Below are 19,353 nucleotides of genomic sequence, written 5' to 3' on the forward strand. Positions count from 1 at the left end.
TTTTCTTTTGAATATACACTTAATGAGGGCAAAGTTGATATGGTTTTTCTTCTCATGCTCATGCATGTTGAATCTATGAAGAAAAGTCCAATGATTCGACTAGTTTAAGACCCAAAAGTGTGGTTGTGTGTTTAATAGTCTTTGATATGGTTTTTCCTTTGAAAGATGGTTATATTCATACATATTATGAAGGTAATATTTCTGGAAATATTTATAAAAATATAGATTTTATTGATAAAGTGTTGGATCTATGAAAGTTAGCATCAAAAAGGTGGATATGTGTTGATTAGTTGTAAAGTAACTTTTTATATAAAAAGATGAACATATTTTATATAATGTTTATGTATATATTTCTGGAAAATTTCATAAAAATACATTTTTATGTTGATGGATTGTTGTTGGATAAAGATTTGTTGTTAAAAATGATGAGATGATTACATGCATGCTAGATTTAAGAAAGTTGGATTGTTGTTTGGATTATGAGATGAAGCTAGGCTTGTCATAAGTGAAAAATGTGTTAATATCAAGGTTAATATTCTGGAAAAATTATGGTAATAACAAAAATATGATTATGGAACCAAACAAGGCAAAATAGGCTTGAAATCGAAAACCGAAAGCTTGTTAAAATGCATTTTGAGCACACACATGCACCATGAATTTATGACCATGAAAATATGATGAACATACTGGAAATATGACATATTAAAAGTATAAAACTCAAGTCATTTGATGCATGGCAAGAATAAGCTCAAAAATCGTCTTTTCGGGTCAAATAATCACCAACCGAAAGCACAAAATTGCATATAGCACACCACCACCACAATCACGACTTAGGACATCAAAATATGATGGACATTCTGGAAAAAATGAAATAAGAACAAAAATCCCTTTTGAAGCACTTAATTTGGTTGAGAAATGAGGCAAAAATCACTATTTCGGTAAACGATTTTCATATTTAAAAGTCCTCAAATTATAAGGACACAAGAGAGGTTGAATGGTTACAGATTTTTATTGATAAAAGGTGCCTAGAAAGGCCTGGTATTTTTGGACAAAAACTCTTGTGATGATTTTTAAGTGTTTTTATAATTGGTGAATTTAAAAGGGATTTTAAAGAATAATTAAATCAATAATAAATTATATAAATTATGAACTTGGAAAAAATCACATAACTAATGTTAAAATAACTTAAACCTAGTGGAGAAAAATAATTTCAAGGAAAGAACCAAGTTTTACATAATTTAAGAATAAATAACTAAGTTAAAAATCACTAATTAATCACTATTATTAAATAAATAATAATAAAGCTTAAATAAATAAATAAATAAATAATATTACAAGTTTAAAAGCATAATACTCAGTATATAATCAAAATATAATTATCTATAAATTTTAAAGGTAATTTAAGAACCTAAGAATAATTATAAGGAATTATTTAATTAATTAATGAATAAATGGAATAAATAATTAATTAAATAATAATAAATCAAGGAAATTAATATAAATCAGAAACTATATTTTAAAACCCATAATATTACAGTACCAATATCAAATAATAATACAAAGCAAAGTGTACAAAAGAAATCTCGCGAATCAAAGCCAAAGTACCGAAATTCCAACAAACGCGCAAAAACGCATAACGCAAAAACTACTCTTATCACCAATTCTAATTTAACCAAACATTTTGAACATCATAATGCACCTTGATTCCATAATTAAGTAACAACCAAAGATAGGCAAGCCAACTAGCATACATCTCATGATCTAGTTTACTAGTTCATGTAACTCACACTTACGTTGTGTATGTTTGAATACCATGGTTTAGGCTTGCTTGAGGGACGGAACCACTAAGCACACTTCTCATATTTGATCAGCCCCCATTACTCTCAAATCAAGTGAGTCATAGCCCCTTTCAAACTATTTTATGTGTTTAACTTTCGGGGTGAAAAGCATGATAAGTAAAGTTATTTTATACATATGTATGAAGCGTTTCTTGAAAGAAAGTTTGATATATGAAATGACTCTTGATAAGTATGATTATGATATGAAGTTATATCGTATGTTCCAAGTGATAATTGTTATATGATGAACTTGAGTTCTGTCAACCCGTTTTCGTTTTGGTACACTACTATTTACTCCTAAGGGAGGCCTGTAGTTAGATAGTTGCGCAACTAGGAGTCGTCCACCCATCCAGAGTGTAACGGTGGAAGGTTGGTTGCCTTCGTGACGACCATCACTTCCATTCCGACCATTAGGGTGTTCTAGCTACATAAGTTTAATCGGTCGTCCTCATGACACGACCCCAAGTATAAGTAAGGCACTTGATTGACAGCTGGTGCAAAGATAAGAAGTATTATAAAGCTTGGACTTGAAAATGGTAGTAGTAGTGGCTCAAGTATTTATTCATCAAAAAGCTATTTAAGTTTTGCCCTCGTGGTTAAAAGAAATTGAAGTTAAAATGATTGGATATTAAGATTTGAACATACGTTTTTGGAAAAGAATATTCGCAAAGATATTTGAAGGTCCTACTTGGTGGTTCTTTATTTTCGATCATAATTGGTATATTAATATGTATATGTTGCTAGTTAAAAACCTATGAACTCACTCAACTCTCGTAGTTGACACTTTTTCTTCATGCTTTTCAAGTTTAGAGCAGTAGGTTTGCTAATGGTCCGCCTCTGGATGTTTGTATTTGTTTGATGTTTGAAGGCTTGTGATGCAAACAAGTATCTTTTTAATTCGGATTTGGATTTATGTAATGGTTTTAAACAATTGAATTTGAACTATGTAATCGGTTATTTTGGGATGATTTTAAGACTTTAATTATGATGTTTTCTATTAAATCTTTTGTACCATGTCGTTCTGTGGCATCTCGTGTTTCCGCCGTAGTCGGGGTGTTACAAAAAATGTGATTTAGTTGCCTTTAGAATTCGTACTTTAATGATGCAGGATAGAACATGTTCTCATATATTTCCATTAGGGTTTGCACTATAATCGTTGTTCTAGATCGATTCATGAGTTAGTTTTTGATGTTAATGTGTAGCTTTTGATATGTTTAATCGAATGAGTATAATGTTATGTGCTAGGTTTGGTGTTAATTGAATGTTGTACATGTTGATTCAAGAGTTCACAAAGTCGTTTTAGGGTTTTTGGTTTGCAAGATCGTCCCACTAGACAAGAATCAAGATCGTCCCTCTGTTTTATGTGCAAGATCGTTTTAGCTGACTGGCCTTCAAGATTGTCTTGGTGTCTGGTCTTCAAGATCGTTTCAGAAGTAAAGGCTCAAGATCGTTTTAGCTAGCTTAGGTGTTAAGATCGTTTTAGCAGAAAGGGGGGTCAGGATCGTCCTAGTGTCATCAAGTTGAATCAAGTGCACAAGATCGTTTCAAGATCAAGTGTTTGAGCTAAATCAATCCAAAGGATCGGTTGCCCATTAAACGTTCCAACAACATCACCACACCACACAAGATCGAACGAGAAATCAAGAGTGAACATAGGCTGCCCCAGGACGATCTTGGCGTCAAGATCATTCCATCAGGGCCGTTTCAGGGGCAAGAACAAGCACGAGATCAACATCAAGGTCTAGATTGATTTCAGGACAAGTTAGAACCTAAAAATGGTACATATATGCACAATAGCATTAACCATTAACACTTTAAACGATTTCAAAACCATCTATAACATGAAGGCGTGGCACATTAAGAACAAGTTTCCCTTCATTTTCAAAAATGGGTTTTGTAGATTAAAGCATGTTATGAACCAAATTTGTTCACAAAAAGGTTACTAAACACATTTAGACTCAAACCCATTAACTTTTAACACGTTTTTCACATCAAAAATGGACCAAATCATCAAGAACATAAACTTGAAAAAGTACACTTTTATTTTGATCAAAAACTCAAAATTTGTTGTTGTTACCTGAAATTTGAGGCTAGAAATATGTTTTGATTATCACAAGGAAGCTAAAAGTACAAGAAATTTTGGTTTAACAATCCAAAATCAAAAGATGAATTTTTGTGTGTGTATGGAGGCTGCAGCTATGTGTTTTAGAGAGAGAGAGGTGAGATGGAGAAGATGAAGAAATGGGGTCTCTCTCTCTAGGAGAATCTATTTATAGTTTTTCAATATTAAATAACCTAATAAATGTAGGGACTATTTGTGAACATTTTTGGACTAGAACTTTCTTAAATACAATCGTTTACGTCTCGAAATTTAGTATTTTACCATAATAAATCATAAACTCGTCTTATAATTCAAGATTTAAGATTGAATTGACCTTCAGGGGAGCATATATCTTAAGTCTACAGCATGTCAAGAACTTAGATAGAATTTAAGAAACTTATTTCACTACATTTTTAAGACGGTTGTTACAGACAACGAATGTCAGAATAAAAAATATTAACAATTATTATCAACAAAAAATTATTGCAGGAGATAAAATACAATATATGCGTACAAAGCTTTAGTATTATAACTTTTTCATTTTTTCTTTACCTACATATATTTTACATTTAAATTTTATAATATTAAACAAATAATCTTATCTTGAAAATGTTATATACAACCTATGTATTTGACATGAACATAAATCTATTATAGTTTTAATAGTCAACAACTAATTTAAATGTGAACAAAGCAAATCGTAAATATTCCCTCAAACATGTATATCGTAAACCGCAAATACGGATATAAGTGAATTAGAAAACTTGATTTTTGTGATTCAATCAGATCATGGCAAAGGAAAAAAAATATTAATCATGAATATCATACCTCAGTAGAACAACTTTCTCCGTATTCGTGCATGAGTGAGTAAAATTGATAATACGAGCCATGTGTAAACATTCTCTATAATATCAAAGTAAGTTGTCCTCCATTCTTTTATCAAGTATAAGCTACCGATTAGTCCCATAAATCCGACAACAAACCCAGAAACTGTGCTAATTAACAACCCCAAATCTTGTATAAAAATTTTACCTACTTCCTTACTAATATACGAGTCTGATAAGTTCTTTCTATTGCAACTCTTAAAAGGTGTGGGCCCACATAACTCATTATTCCCTTCATATATGGCTGATGGATCACCTAAAGCTTGAAGCTGGTTTCCAAATGGTATTTGACCAGATAAGTTATTGAAGGATAAGTTCAAGTAGCTTAGAAAGTTCAAGGTACCCAAACTTGGAGGAATGGGACCGGACAACAAGTTCATCGAAATATCTAAAGATTCCATATGCTTTAGATCTCCAATCTTTGACGGAATCTGTCCACTTAACAAGTTTCTAGAAAGATTCAAATTGTTCAACGCTCTAAGGTTCATCAAAACATCAGGAACTTCACCAATGAATTTGTTGCTTGAGAGGTCTAAGGATACAAGAAACTCAAGTGTTTTTGTGTACTTCAATTGAATACCCTTTATGCAAGTTTCAATATTTTCTTTATATCTAGTGCGATTGTAGTGAAAGTCAACACTAGTCACAATCATACCAGTTAAGTTATAAAAGCAACGAGGGATCATTCCAGTTATGTTATTATTTGCTAAGTTTAAATTTTGAAGAGCGTTGTTTTGACAGATTTCAAGTGGGATCTCACCCGTGAAATTATTTGATTGGAGATTCAAAATTTTAAGCCTGGTTAATTTTTTCCCGATCCAAGAAGGGATATTACCCGTGAACAAATTGTTTCCTAAGTCAAAGGTGACTAAGTTTGTCAAGTTTTGCAAAGCCGTCGGGAGATTGCCCTCAAACTTGTTGTTGTGCAAATGTAATGACTCGAGGTATGATAGGAAACCTAATGACTTCGGAACATCACCCGTTATATTGTTATTTGTAAGATCCATCACATGCAACTCAGTCAAGTTTCCAAAGCATTTGGGAAGAAATCCAGAGAAGTTATTATCGGATAAATCAAGTAATTTTATTTGAAGCGACTCGCATAAGTGCGTCGGAATGCTTCCGGTGAAAGAATTGTTCCCAAGAACTAAATCAATGAGGCCTGGATTAGAAAATTTGAATTTACAATTATTAGTCTATATAAAATTATAAGATAAGTTGGGTTAGGTTATGTTGGATTAGCCGTAGTCAACTTATAAACTCTAATCGGTGAAAACACTAAATAATTAATTCATATCTAATCCAAATATTCACAAAATACACATAATTAAAAAGATTTTCGTATTTTAACAAAAAATTAGTGTTTTGGTGAAGAACTAATTACTCAACCCAAAATAACTATATCAGACTTTTTTTCTTAGTTTTCAATGTGCATTCTAACTTTGTTCACCTCAATTTAACAACGTATTAGAAATAAAAAACTAAAATAAAATATGTAATCTAACTTTGTTCACATCAATTTAACACAACGTATTACAAATAAGCATACAAACAATTGTTATTTGTATTTGATCAAAAACAACGTAAGTTTTTGCTTTTATCATACCTTATATTTGTTATCTTATATTTTTCCATTCATTCTATATATTCAAATGGAAAGCCAAAATACTTTTATCTGTGAAAATAACAATAAAAATATGTTGTTAGCACAAAATTAAACCAAAGTTCATTTTTTTAAAACCTAAATAAGTTTCGCCAAACTTTAAGTTTTTTTTTAAACGAATTGCATTGTTACTCCAAATCTTTTTACACACATCAATATCTTTTTATTTGTTTTCTTTTTCCTTTTATTTTAATATTAAAAAAATCAAAATGTTTTTAGTTGTGTTTATTAGGACATAAAAATAACAAAACAAAAAAAATTCCATATCAACTCACTAAAAATCTTTGTACGGGTATAATTTATAAAAAACTAGCATTGTACCCGCGCAATGCGGCGGCGGTGACGGCGACGGTGGTTTATTGGTGTTGGTGATGGGTGTTGATCGATGACATCGATAACTGGTGTCGAGTGATCTAACCGTGTAAGTTGATACAATGATGATGGTGATATTTTAGAAGATAAAGGTTTAAAGTATAAATTAATTCATTAAGGGTAATTTTGGTAATATCTAATAACTCTTTTCATAAAGGTTGTTTATTAAGGGCAATCTAGTAATTTTTCATCTAATTATTTTCTAACCCTTTCCTAAAATAGGGGTGAATAATGGATTGATTCTTGGTGTTAACCCAAACACCCCTAAATACCTTTTCATGGAAAAAAGATATCTGGTTGTGGGACAAATCCAATCCTTGGAGATGAGAGGTGATGTTCTCATACCACTCTGGTATTGTATCTCTAATACCCGAATTTGAAAGACCTAAAACTTCAAGATTTGTTTGCGTTTGAAGCCAATTTGGGAATTGAGGTCCGATGTAGCAGGAGCGTGCAGAAAAACTCTCAAGTTGGAAGGGAGGAATCCAATGAGTGCTGACATTCAGCATTAATGAATTATCATACAACCACAATCTGTTTAGATTGCGAAGTTTGGTGAAGTGATGTTCCGAAACAACCCCAACCAATGAGTTATTAGAGACAAATAGTTCAATGAGGTTTGAAAGCTGGCCAATACTAGTTGGAATGCTCCCACTCAATCGATTACCAAAAAGATAAAGGATTTCAAGCATTGATAATTGACCAATGCTTTCAGGTAAGCTCCCACTCAATCGATTACCAGAAAGATCAAGGTTTTCAAGCACTGATAATTGACCGATGCTTTCAGGTATGCTCCCACTCAATTGATTGTCAGAAAGATCAAGGTATTCAAGCATTGATAGTTGACCAATGCTTTCAGGTATGCTCCCACTCAATCGATTACCAACAAGATCAAGGTATTCAAGCATTGATAGTTGACCAATGCTTTCAGGTATGCTCCCACTCAATCGATTACCAACAAGATCAAGGTATTCAAGCATTGATAGTTGACCAATGCTTTCAGGTATGCTCCCACTCAATCGATTACCAACAAGATCAAGGTATTCAAGCATTGATAGTTGACCAATGCTTTCAGGTATGCTCCCACTCAATCGATTATTAAAAAGAAAAAGGATTTCAAGCTTTGATAGTTGACCAATGCTTTCAGGTATGCTCCCACTCAATTGATTTTCATAAAGATAAAGGATTTCAAGCATTGATAATTGACCGATGCTTTCTGGTATGCTCCCACTCAATTGATTACCATATAGAGAGAGTACTCTTAGAGAGGATAGGTTACCAAGTGAGGGAGGTATTGGACCAGACAAATGGTTTGATGAAAGTCTGATGTAAGAAAGAGAGCTCAAGGTTGCAATAGAATTAGGTATTGGACCATGGAAGTTGTTATAATCAAGGTTTAGATGCACGAGGCTAGTAAGGTTTGATAACCAAACAGGAATGGTGGAGTTGATACCATTGGAAGAGAGATCGAGTGAATTAAGATACGTGAAATTGATGAACTTTATAGAGGAGATATGTATATCACACGAGGCCAAGTTCAGTGTAAGCAATGAAGGTAGCATGTTAACCGGATGGAACCAATCAATATGGTTACCAATTTTTATTCCTGAGAGATCCAAGTGCTTTAACGACGACAACAAGGACACCCACTGCAGGTCATTCTTGACCATCAATGAAACGTCATAAGGGAGAGGTACCATGTCGTACCTATGTTGGAGATTAAGATCAAGATATTGTAACCTTGAGAGATTTCCTAGATGAGGAGGGACTACACCACTGAAACCTGAGTAAGAGAGGTTCAGGTATTCCAAATACTTGAACGACCCGAAAAATTCAGGAATATTTTGTCCTGAGAAGTTGTTCATGCTCAGGTCCAAGTAACGCAAATACTTCAAGTCGAGTAAGGAAGGACTTACCTTACCTTTGAGCGAGGTACTTGTGCTTGATGATATATAGTAGTCCATGAAAGATGATGGAGATCGAAGATCAAGTTTGACAACATGACCATTTTTCCTATCACACCCAACTCCCTGCCACTCGCAACATTCTGATCCAGTCCATGTTGATAGACGATTTGATTCGTCTGCAAGGCCTCGTCTGAATACAAGCAGTGATTGTCGCTCCCCTTGGATACATGTAACATTCGAGGAAGCCATGATCATGATGTTGTTGCTGCTTGCGCAATATGTTTGAATGAACATGAATGATGCAAAAATGAGAAGAAAGGTGTTTTCCATTTTGGAGTAATTAAGATAGAGTAAACGTTGTATAATTCATAAGCAGGGGGGATGGGGTGCATATATAATAAGACATGAAATCTTTTACGAAAGTATAACTAGGTTGTGATATCGACTTGAGTCCTCAAGACACTTGATAGTAGACCTGGAGTAATGACTTGTTCAAAGTCTTTAAAGAGATAGTGGCCACATGCAGAAAAAGCTTGTTTGGGTCATAATAAGATGTTAATATCAGTCAATAGTTGTTGATGGTAGTGTTAAACACGTAAACCCTCCTATCAAAGTAGGATGTGTCTTTTAGAATTCTGGGTGGTTTTCTGCAAGTTCTCTTTTATGTCCTTGTCTTTGTCCTTTGATTATTATTAGGACGACAGATTTGATTGAGTCCCAGGTCTAAGGTCTGATATATTGAGTTATCCTAACACATTTTTTCCTTTGTGCAGATGTTTTTACTTAATAACCCCATCTTTCACGAGAGTTGCAATGTGATCAACTCTAGTTTTGCTAATGATTATTTATTTAATGGTCGTATTATGCAACATGTATTCAAGCCCATCAGGTTTGTTTATCTAGTGACACTGTTGTATTTGGATTAAATAAAACTCGAGGGGCAACAACCTAAGTGAGTAATGAGCTTGATTACATGCTACGTTATATGCTTTTATATATATTCTTAGTAGGCCATATATTGTGAACCTTCTATCCTTTCCATGGGGTGTTATAAGGAGTCGGGATGGTCTGATTGGGTTTGTGTCTTAGGATTTTGAGTCTGTCCTTGGGAAGGTTTGTTGGTGTGATGAATAGTATAAAGAGGAAACTCTTCTGCTGTTTTGGTGGAGAGCGGAAATTTGTTGGTTTTTTGAATTTGAGTATTCTTTGAAAATGGAAGTCAATGTCCTTTTATTCACAAAAATCTTACTTTTTGGGGAATCCTGATTGAGTATTTTTCTAGTTAGTGAGTGGCTAATGCTCTTGATTAGTGGACAACTATAAACGAACTCAGATATATTTCTGATATGCTACCATTATGTCTAATGACTTCTATTGGTTATACTGTTGAGTTTTCTAGTCAACATATGTCAAATACTAACAGATTTCTAGAGTCTCCATCGTGTTAGTGTCTAGTTTCTTTGTATCAGATTCATCATTTTGTGCTTGTTTATGTACTTTTTATGGTGGTTTGCGAGATTTAATCTGTGTAGTCATACTTGTCCTGTTTAAGACCTTGTGTATTTGTGCATTTCATTTAGGATATTCTAGTTTGTCAGGAGAGTTTTTAAGGTTATTGGTTTAAGAGTATTTTTTTGAAGAGATTGTTGTATTTCGATTAATATTATATGTCATGATGACGCATATATATAGGGCAAGGATCAATAAATCTTTAGGGGCCAACAGCCATGAACTTGAGTACATGCTACATACTAATTAATACATATATTTTGAACCCTGTATCATGTTGATCGGGTGTTATAAGGATGTGGGATGGTCTCATGTAGTTAGCCTTACCATTTTGATTTTATGTCAGGTCAATGTTTTCTACCTTGTTTTGTGTTAGGATTTTGAATGTGTGTCAGTCCGCGGAAAGGTATAAGAGGGGAGCTGATATGGGAAAATTGGTACATCATTTTTTCCAGTGGAAGGTATAAGAGGGTGTTGTTAGTCGGTGGACAGTTAAAAACGAATTCTGGTACGAGTATATTTTTGAGCTGCTAATGTTATGTGCTAACAAATTCTGTTGTTTATATTGTTGACTGGTCTAGTCAACTATGTCAGATACTAACAGATTTCCGAAGTCTCCATCTGGTTATTGTCTAGTTTATTTGTATCAAATTTATCGTTTTGAGCTCTTCGGCTTATATACTTATGGAGGTTTCAGGTTTGCTCTTTTTCATCTGAGTAGTTATACTTATCCTGTTTGGGACCTTGTTTATTTGCTCTTTATTTGTTATACTCTAGTTTGTCTGGGGAGTTTTTATGGCTATTGGCTTAAGAGTATTTTGCAGAACAGAGTGAATGAAGCTATGATATGGAGTCATCTAGAGGTCTGAATGCCAAGTCTTTCAAGAAGTTATGGCCACATCTTGTTTAGGTCCATCACATTCTACATCATCAATTAGTACGAAGACTTTGACTTAGAAGAAAAACAAGTTAGAAAATAGTATACTAATTTAATGACTATGCTTTTACCGAATACAACCAAAAGTGTATTATATTTCCATTTACAACCATCCTCCTAAGTTTTGTTCTTGGTATTTACTGGACCGCCAATCGTTTTCCTGTTCGCACCTCTTTTATCAGACTATAAGATTTTGGTAAAAGAAGTAATTCCATAAGCACCAGTATTTCCTGTTAACTTTAACTTTGCAACCTATCCTTTAAAATGCCGTCTCCATTTTGACTGCCCACTCCACCTTAACTACCCACAGTAGTGCCAAGCGCCTAATTTAGAATGCACATCTTCCATGACGGTTTGTGGGATTCCACCTTAACGAACGGTACATGGTCTACAGGCATGCATTTAGATGGTTGCAACAGCAGTCGATGACAAGCCCACATTACTAGTGTGCTTCCAATATAATATGTCCAATATAATATATATAACATGTCTAAATGTCAATAAAATGTATATATAAGATGTCGGAGTGTTCATCGGTTTCGATTTTTTATTTTTATTTTCCAAAACCGGAACCTTATTCATAATAGAAAACCAAATTAGAATTCGGTTCGGTTTCGCTCTAAAACGGAAAAAAACCAAATCAGAATTTCGGTTCGGTTTCGGTCTAGAATTCGGTTTTTAAAAGGTTCGATTTAAGGTTTAACCTGGTAAAAACCAAACCGCGAACACCCCTAATAAAATGTCTTTGAAATCTTTTGAGATTGTGAATTATATTTTTGAATTGGATATTAGCTTATACTTTGGGTTAAGACCAGCATCATATTCTGCAAGGATTTAGTGGTAGACTTGGAGTCATGAACTTAGTGGTAGACTTGGAGTCATGAACATTTAGTGGTAGACTTGGAGTCATGAACTTAGTGGTAGACTTGGAGTCATGAACTGGACAAAGTCTTTCTAGTGACCACATGCAGGAAAAGCTTGTTTAGGTCCATAAAAGAAGCATAAGAAATTAATAATTCTATAACTTTATTTATTTTAGTGGAATTACAAAGGTGGTTACACTACATAGCTAGTCGAGTAGTTTACTACATTAAATAACATTTTGGTCATAATTGGTTACACTACATAACCTTTTGGTCATAGTTCGTTACACTCCGGTGCCATTATCCCTAACTTTATTTTTGGCTTAACCGGATGGAAACTTGAAGTAGCCGGTAACTTACATGATATAACCCAAAAAACAAAGGTGGTTACATTACATAGCTAGTCGAGTAGTTGGTTACATTACATAACCTTTTGGTCATAGTTTGTTACACTTCGGTGTCATTATCCCTATAATCAACGCCTGTTTGGAGTGTTTTTCACTTTACTCATCCAAAGTTTTGATTGAATAACCAAGGTTTTGATCATTTGAAAACTAAAATTTTTGTGAAAACTAGAAAAAACTGACCAAAATGCACTGTGTCTTAATTTAACACAATGTGTTTTTAATATGTTTTTCAAAAACACATTGTATTAAGTTCATATCACAGTGTGTTTAAACAATTTTCCGATTTACAGCGCTATTAAAAACACACTGTGATTTAAAACTTAACACAATGTATTTTAGATTACACAATAAAACACATTGTGTTGAATTCAGATCACAGTGTGTTTTGGCAAGTTTTCTAGTTTCATAAAAAATTTAGTTTTCAAATGAACATTTTACTGAATAAACATTATCTTATTATATAGAAATCTTGGAAGTTTAAGAAGATACTAGTCATTATGCATGTGCAAAAATGATGCCTTACGGAATGCATAAAACGTAGAATCAAATGACAACCAACATAAAACATGTCTTGTATTTTCATAAGAAATTACAGAAGACACATAAGAGTTTGTCAGATTGAGCATGAAAATTTTCACTTAGAGAAGACTCATGGCTTCCTAATCTATATATATGGCCCCCTTTAATGCTATGTTATCTATTAATACACATCTATTAGTATCTAAAAATTTCTAAAATAATCATTGTATCTTAGGTATACCCAGTGGCGGATTTAAGAATCCGTCATTGGGTATGCACTTTCTGATAAAAAGATTTTGATTATTATGTGTACATATTTTCGACTAAGGTATACCGGTTGAGTTTTTTAAAGGATTTGAATGAATCGAACAAATAACACCTTGTTCATGTTTATTTTTTTATTTTATTTTTTTTCATTTAACTAAACAAAATAATTTTTTTTGTGTTCATTTTCATTCTTTTTAACTTAATAAATGGGTCATGAATAAAAACCAAACATGTAACCACATGTAACGAACATAAATGAATAGCTAATTAACTATTTATAATTATAGACTTACGAATTATTAACTGCAAAATAATACTAGTAATATTCAAATGTATAAAAAAAATCTTATAAATAGTTTTAAATTAAAGTCAACGAGTATAAATCATGACTAACAAAAGTTTACAGACAAACAAAACTCATGTTCGTTTGTTTTTGGGATAACTACAGAAAATAGAAATGAACTTTACTTGATTTCACGAAATTAACAATATCATTTGAAAGTTTTACTTTTTAGAAAATATCTTTTGTTTATTAGCAGAAAAAGTAACATCTTACCTAATAACCTGCTGATGTGTCAGTTTTATTTTTAATTTACAGAATTAGAAATGAACTTTAGATGAATTCACAGAATTAGCAATGTTATTATTTTAATTAATAATAATAATAATAATAATAATAATAATAATAATAATAATAAGCACTTTTATAAAAAGTAAAAATAATAATACAATGAATAATTACTTTATATCTTCAAAATAAATCTAATAGATAAATTAATATTTGATATATATTTAGCATTATATAATTTCAGTCATTTAGTTTTCTTGCATTTATCTTTACCTTATTTGTTCAACTAAAATCTGGATTGTCTTACCAAACTGGTTCATTTGTTAGATTGGTGAAGCTTGTCAGTCATTGGCATTGACATTGAGGTGTCTTCAGGTATTCATACAGTTAGGAATTACATTAAAATTTACTTAAAACTTAACTTAAATATTATTATTGTTATTATTACTATTTATAAAAGTGTTTTTTTTATTATTATTAGAATGGAAAATTGCATATATCCCCAAATATGTAATCAATATTACAAATATCCCCAACTAAAAACTTAGATAACAAATATACTCTTTAATAGTATCTAATAAAACAAACAGTCCTTTTTTTTTCCTTAAACTTTCCATCTTGAAAAACCGAAAATACCCTTTACCTTTATTCACCAATTTAAACATCTCCATCTAATATACCTATAATACCTTTAATGAAATAACTTACAATATAAATCCCCTAACATTTAAAATAACTACAATATCACCTTTAACATCAATTACTTTTACATTCACCACCATCGCCACCCCCATCATCGTCCACACTGCCGCCCACACCACTGTCACCAACGCCACCTCTGTTATCACTACCCTCACCACCGTTGCATTGCGCAAGCATAAGTCTAGTTTCATCAAATACTAATTTATCTATTAGATTTATTTTGAAAATATAAAGTAATTATTCACTGTATTATTATTATTATTATTATTACTATTGATAAAAGTTATTTATTCTTATTCTTATTTTTATTATTAATTAAAATAATAACATTACTAATTATGTGAATTCATTCAAAGTTTATTTCTAATGTCATGAATTAAAAATCAAACTGACATGTCAGCACGTTACTAGGTCAGATGATACTTTTTTAGCTAAAATACAAAAGATGTTTTCTAAAAAGTAAAGCTTTCAAAGGATATTGCTAATTTCGTGGAATCGAGTAAAGTTTATTTTTATTTTTTGCAGTTATTCCTTTGTTTTTTTAAGAACGGTTTGTCCTTTCTGGCTTTAGTAATCTCGTAAATCATTATCAATAGCACTATGAGAACTAAATAACTTACATAAAATTTTTAAATAAAATGATAAGGAATGGATTCATGTATTATAAAAAAGTGCATTGACTATAAAAAGATGTTGGATCAGGGATTCGCTGAGGGACTCAGCGAGTGACTCATTCAGCGAGCTCTCAGCGAGCACATATATCTGTAAGCATGATCTATCTTCAAAGTCTAAAGGATATGTTCAATGACTCATCGTCCAGTATTTGTAAGTCAAATATGAGCGGGAATTTGAAGAATAGAAGAATGGTCCCAAGGACACGTGTTGAAAGATCAAGATGAAGAAGACATGTGACCTTGTACTACTTCTGTGCAATGGAGTTTCTCTTTCATACCGTTTTTGGAAACAAACAAGATGAAGGAAAGAGACCTCTGCAGATCTGAATGATCCACCAATAGATAGTTGACAACCTTCATGTGTCAACATCTACTAGGGTAGTCATGTGATTTCTTATCTGCCTATAAAAGGAATCACTTGACCTAACCACCATTCTGTTGGTGTGTTCCACAGTTTTCACTTTATTCTCTTTAGTTATTTGTTAAGTTTTTGTGTGTTCAAAAACTTAACATATTTTTCTTTTATTGTTGTTAAACAATCATCCATGTTTTCATCGTTTAGTTTGAAATACATATAACTAAACAAAGTTCTTTACTTCTCGTCTCTATTCTTGTTATTTCATATTTATCTTATAAGTTAGTTAATCAAACAAACCATCAAAAGATATGTACCAAAAAATGTAACAAACGTTTGTATTAATTGAACAACTCTTAAATAAACTATTGCAATAAACAGAGTAGAAACATGATGACTTATGAGGTGGTGACAAGTTAAATTTAGTTTCATCAATTCTATTGGATTCAGTGTGCACTACTTTTCATTCAGTGTGCACTCTATGTAAAATAGCTTCAAAAAGAAAACTCAATTCAAATTTTTTATACTCATCTTGATAATCAAAGGTTATGCATGTGCATACCCACTCTTAGCTATACGTCCGCCACTCATATAATCGTATACTTTCACATATAAGCTAAACTTCATCATTTTTCTCAACTAAAACTTACATACAAAGTCAAACTGTTTACTAGACATGAATCTATTTCGAAATTCTTTACAAGTTTAAGACATCAAATCTCCTTTGGCTATTGAATGTATATAGTACTCTAGATATCAAGATAAGAGTTCTTAATTCTAATTCATTAGCCTAATTAAGGTGGGCCAGGCGGGTGAACATGATAAAACATGTCTTGAAATCCTTTATCAATGTAAAAATAAAAATATAGATATTGAATTTTTCTAAATATATATTAGCGTATAATTCGGTTTAGACTTGAGCCCACAAAGATTTAGATATTAGTAAAACGGGAGTCATGAACTGCACAATGTAACTGTGACTCAGCCCATAGCGAGTGTCCTTGTTTAAAGTTATCAATCAAACGAAGTCATGATTCTAGACTTTTTTCAGTAGATTTGGAAAATTTAATTGCACAAAGTCTTTTAAGAGCCCGTGGCCACATATAGAATAACTTGTTTGGGTCATAATAACTTGTCATTTTCGGTTATTTTTTGCAATGTTAAGCACGAAATTTTTTTATAATAGCCAAAAGTTTGATTGAATAACAGTTGGCCATTAACTATATAATTCCCCGTTTAAGCTTCTTAAAAGAGTGTGATTCAATGTCAAATGATTTAAGTACAGGGATTGGTTCCCTATAAAAGAGTGTGTACTAAACTGGTTTTGGAATAAAATTACCAAGACCCAACCAATTCTATATTAACAGATCCTATAACTTTACACAATTTTACTACTTATAAAAGAAGGCATGCTTTAAAAAATATACCTAGATAGCAAATAAATTCTTCTTATTCATACTGTTTAAGGATTCAACTAGCTTTTACACAAATATATTTAGACCAAACTGAGCCAACCATTATTTAGTACCCCATTATACAAAGTTAACATTTTTAGAGTCATAAATACCAAGTCTTTCAAGAACATATGGCCACATCTTATTTAGATCCATCACATCTATGTAATTCCTAAGACTTTGACTTAGAAACACTATAGTTACTGTACTTAGGAAATATTAAGGATTATCCATGGTTATAAAACGAAACAGCAATAATTACAATTCAGGTTAGAGCCTAGGGAGGATCATCTTCCCAATCCTCAAGAAATTTGCAGTATTGTAAAATCTGTAAACGGTAGAAAAGACAAATTTTTATACATGGATACCTTAATTAGAAAAATATGAACAAGCTAGTAATAACAAACACTAATCAAAAAATTTTAATTATAATCACAAGCATGAAATTTGAAGTCAATTATAAGTTTTTATGATCTTAATAACAGATTAACTAAAGATTTAACAATTCAGCGTCATGCTCAATAAACAGATTTGGAATTGAAGTCCCTTTACCCACTTTGTATAATCATTTTTCCATTTGCATCTCTTTTAACAAACCATCAGATTTTGGTAAAACACAGCTACAGTAGATTACAGAACCTTTAGTAAAGCCGCTCGCTGATTTACTGAAGCACCCCGATTTCCAGCTTCGAAACGGGAGGAAGATTGAGCCGGTTTCATGAGACCCAATGGCCAAACAGTTATTTAATTGTTTTTGCAGCTGTTGACTTTGACTCGCTGATTTACTGCAGCTGTTGACTTTGCAATTGTTGAAGCGCTCGTCAGTGTTTGAATTTCATTCTATGGACATTCATAACGAATTACAGCCTCCTAATTGTTGGGCCATACTCCTTTCTCTCTTAAAGTATAATCTTTCTGCAAAAACAAGACATATATCTTAGAAAAATAATAAGTCGAAATAAATAAACCCAACCCTTCTCTATGGCTGTAATTCAAACTCATAGCTTTTGAAGTCCACAAGATACTAACTATAGACTTGAAGTAGTCATGAATCGCACAAAGTCCTGGAATTCAGTCAGCGCTTGCTTCTTGACTGCAGTGTTTTGTAGGTAAAATCTTCCAATGTTTTGATCGAATAAACATTTTATTACTATTATATAAAAATGTTGGAAAATTGAAATTTTAAGAAGATACCACTAAGGATTATCCATGGGCAAAAGTGCAAAACCAAAGCCTTAATATTCTAAATTAGCATGGTATATGCATTCCTCTATGAAAATTCTTTTACTCTACATCTGAAACCGTTATTTAATTAGCATTCCTATTAGTACGAAACTCAATTACGTTTCATCATTAGACTCAAAATCGTCCACTTTAGACAATTATTAGAAGTAAAACTCTTAGGAATTAAGAATTTTGACTTCACACTTTAGTTCTATCCTAAACAAGTTTAACTTTAGCCATCTATATATATATACCTTATAAAAGGGGAACCACGAGTTAAGTGCCAACAGAATTTCACAAGGATAATCTGAAAATGTGGTTATATTAAGGTTCTAAAGTTCAAATTTGAGGTTAGTTTTGAGACTTCTCAAAATCTCAGAGGTTAACGAAAGTGTTAGGATCATACTTTTGCCTATGTTCAAAAGTGTTACAATGCCATTACGACTTGGCACGATTAGTTACAATAGAATGTAGCAGACTTAATAATAGTTCAAATGTACTTTTAAAACAAAAATATGATAAACAACCCATACAGAGGCTAACAACGTTTTTGTAGCATTTTTCCAACTCAAACTGGAATGAATTTCTTATATTTATAACAAAATAAATGCATTGTAATTTTCTATACTATGTAAAATCAACATTGAAGGAGCCTAAAGAATAATTGGTATAATGGACGGGTCAAGCAGGGTAGATAATGGGTCAAATGGGCAAGATTTAAGCAAGTAATGAATGGAACCGCTCAGAATACATTGAGAAGACCCACAAACACTTTAAAGTGAAAGATTTAAAAGGTTTTTTGCATTTGAATGTGGCATGGGTAACGTGTGACAAACTGATTTTAACACTGTATACACATGAAACTTGCCAAATGATCGTATTACTAATACTTGCATATTAGTATTACTACATCATTTAGAACAATTTTTGAACATTTTATTCGTACTACTTTTTAATTATATTCTTTAGTTTATAAATCCCCAATTTCACATATGCTCAAAAAGATGAAGTTTAAAATACAGAATTTCATGTAAAAAAATGATATGCAAGAATGAAGTTTAAAATCCAGAGTTTCATGTAAAAAACTGATTCTTATGAAAATTTAAGAA

At 32.1% G+C, this 19,353-nt stretch overlaps 1 protein-coding gene across 1 annotated transcript; it reads right to left on the reverse strand.

Moving 5' to 3' along the window:
• Positions 1 to 3,523: 3,523 nt before the first annotated feature.
• LOC122604404 (receptor-like protein EIX1) lies at positions 3,524 to 9,140 on the reverse strand. Its single transcript, XM_043777298.1, has 3 exons — positions 7,131 to 9,140; positions 4,823 to 6,019; positions 3,524 to 3,607 (listed from the first exon to the last, which is right to left on the reverse strand). The coding sequence occupies exons 1-3, from the start codon at positions 9,093 to 9,095 to the stop codon at positions 3,524 to 3,526; spliced, it is 3,246 nt and encodes a 1,081-aa protein (XP_043633233.1). The 5' UTR covers positions 9,096 to 9,140.
• Between the last annotated feature and the right edge of the window lie 10,213 nt (positions 9,141 to 19,353).

The sequence above is a fragment of the Erigeron canadensis genome, chromosome 6 (genome assembly GCF_010389155.1).
Source record: "Erigeron canadensis isolate Cc75 chromosome 6, C_canadensis_v1, whole genome shotgun sequence".
In the NCBI taxonomy this organism is placed as follows: domain Eukaryota; kingdom Viridiplantae; phylum Streptophyta; class Magnoliopsida; order Asterales; family Asteraceae; genus Erigeron; species Erigeron canadensis.

What these genes read in the sequence shown, in the direction of transcription:
- LOC122604404 (XM_043777298.1), bottom strand. Translation starts at nt 9,095, where the DNA reads ATGGAAAACACCTTTCTTCTCATTTTTGCATCATTCATGTTCATTCAA. An exon ending in TATCTTTTTTCCATGAAAAG is followed by an intron (nt 6,020 to 7,130) that starts GTATTTAGGGGT and finishes AATTTTATATAG; the next exon opens with ACTAATAATTGTAAATTCAA. An exon ending in AGAATGTTTACACATGGCTC is followed by an intron (nt 3,608 to 4,822) that starts GTATTATCAATT and finishes TACCATTTTTAG; the next exon opens with GTTCTAACTTGTCCTGAAAT.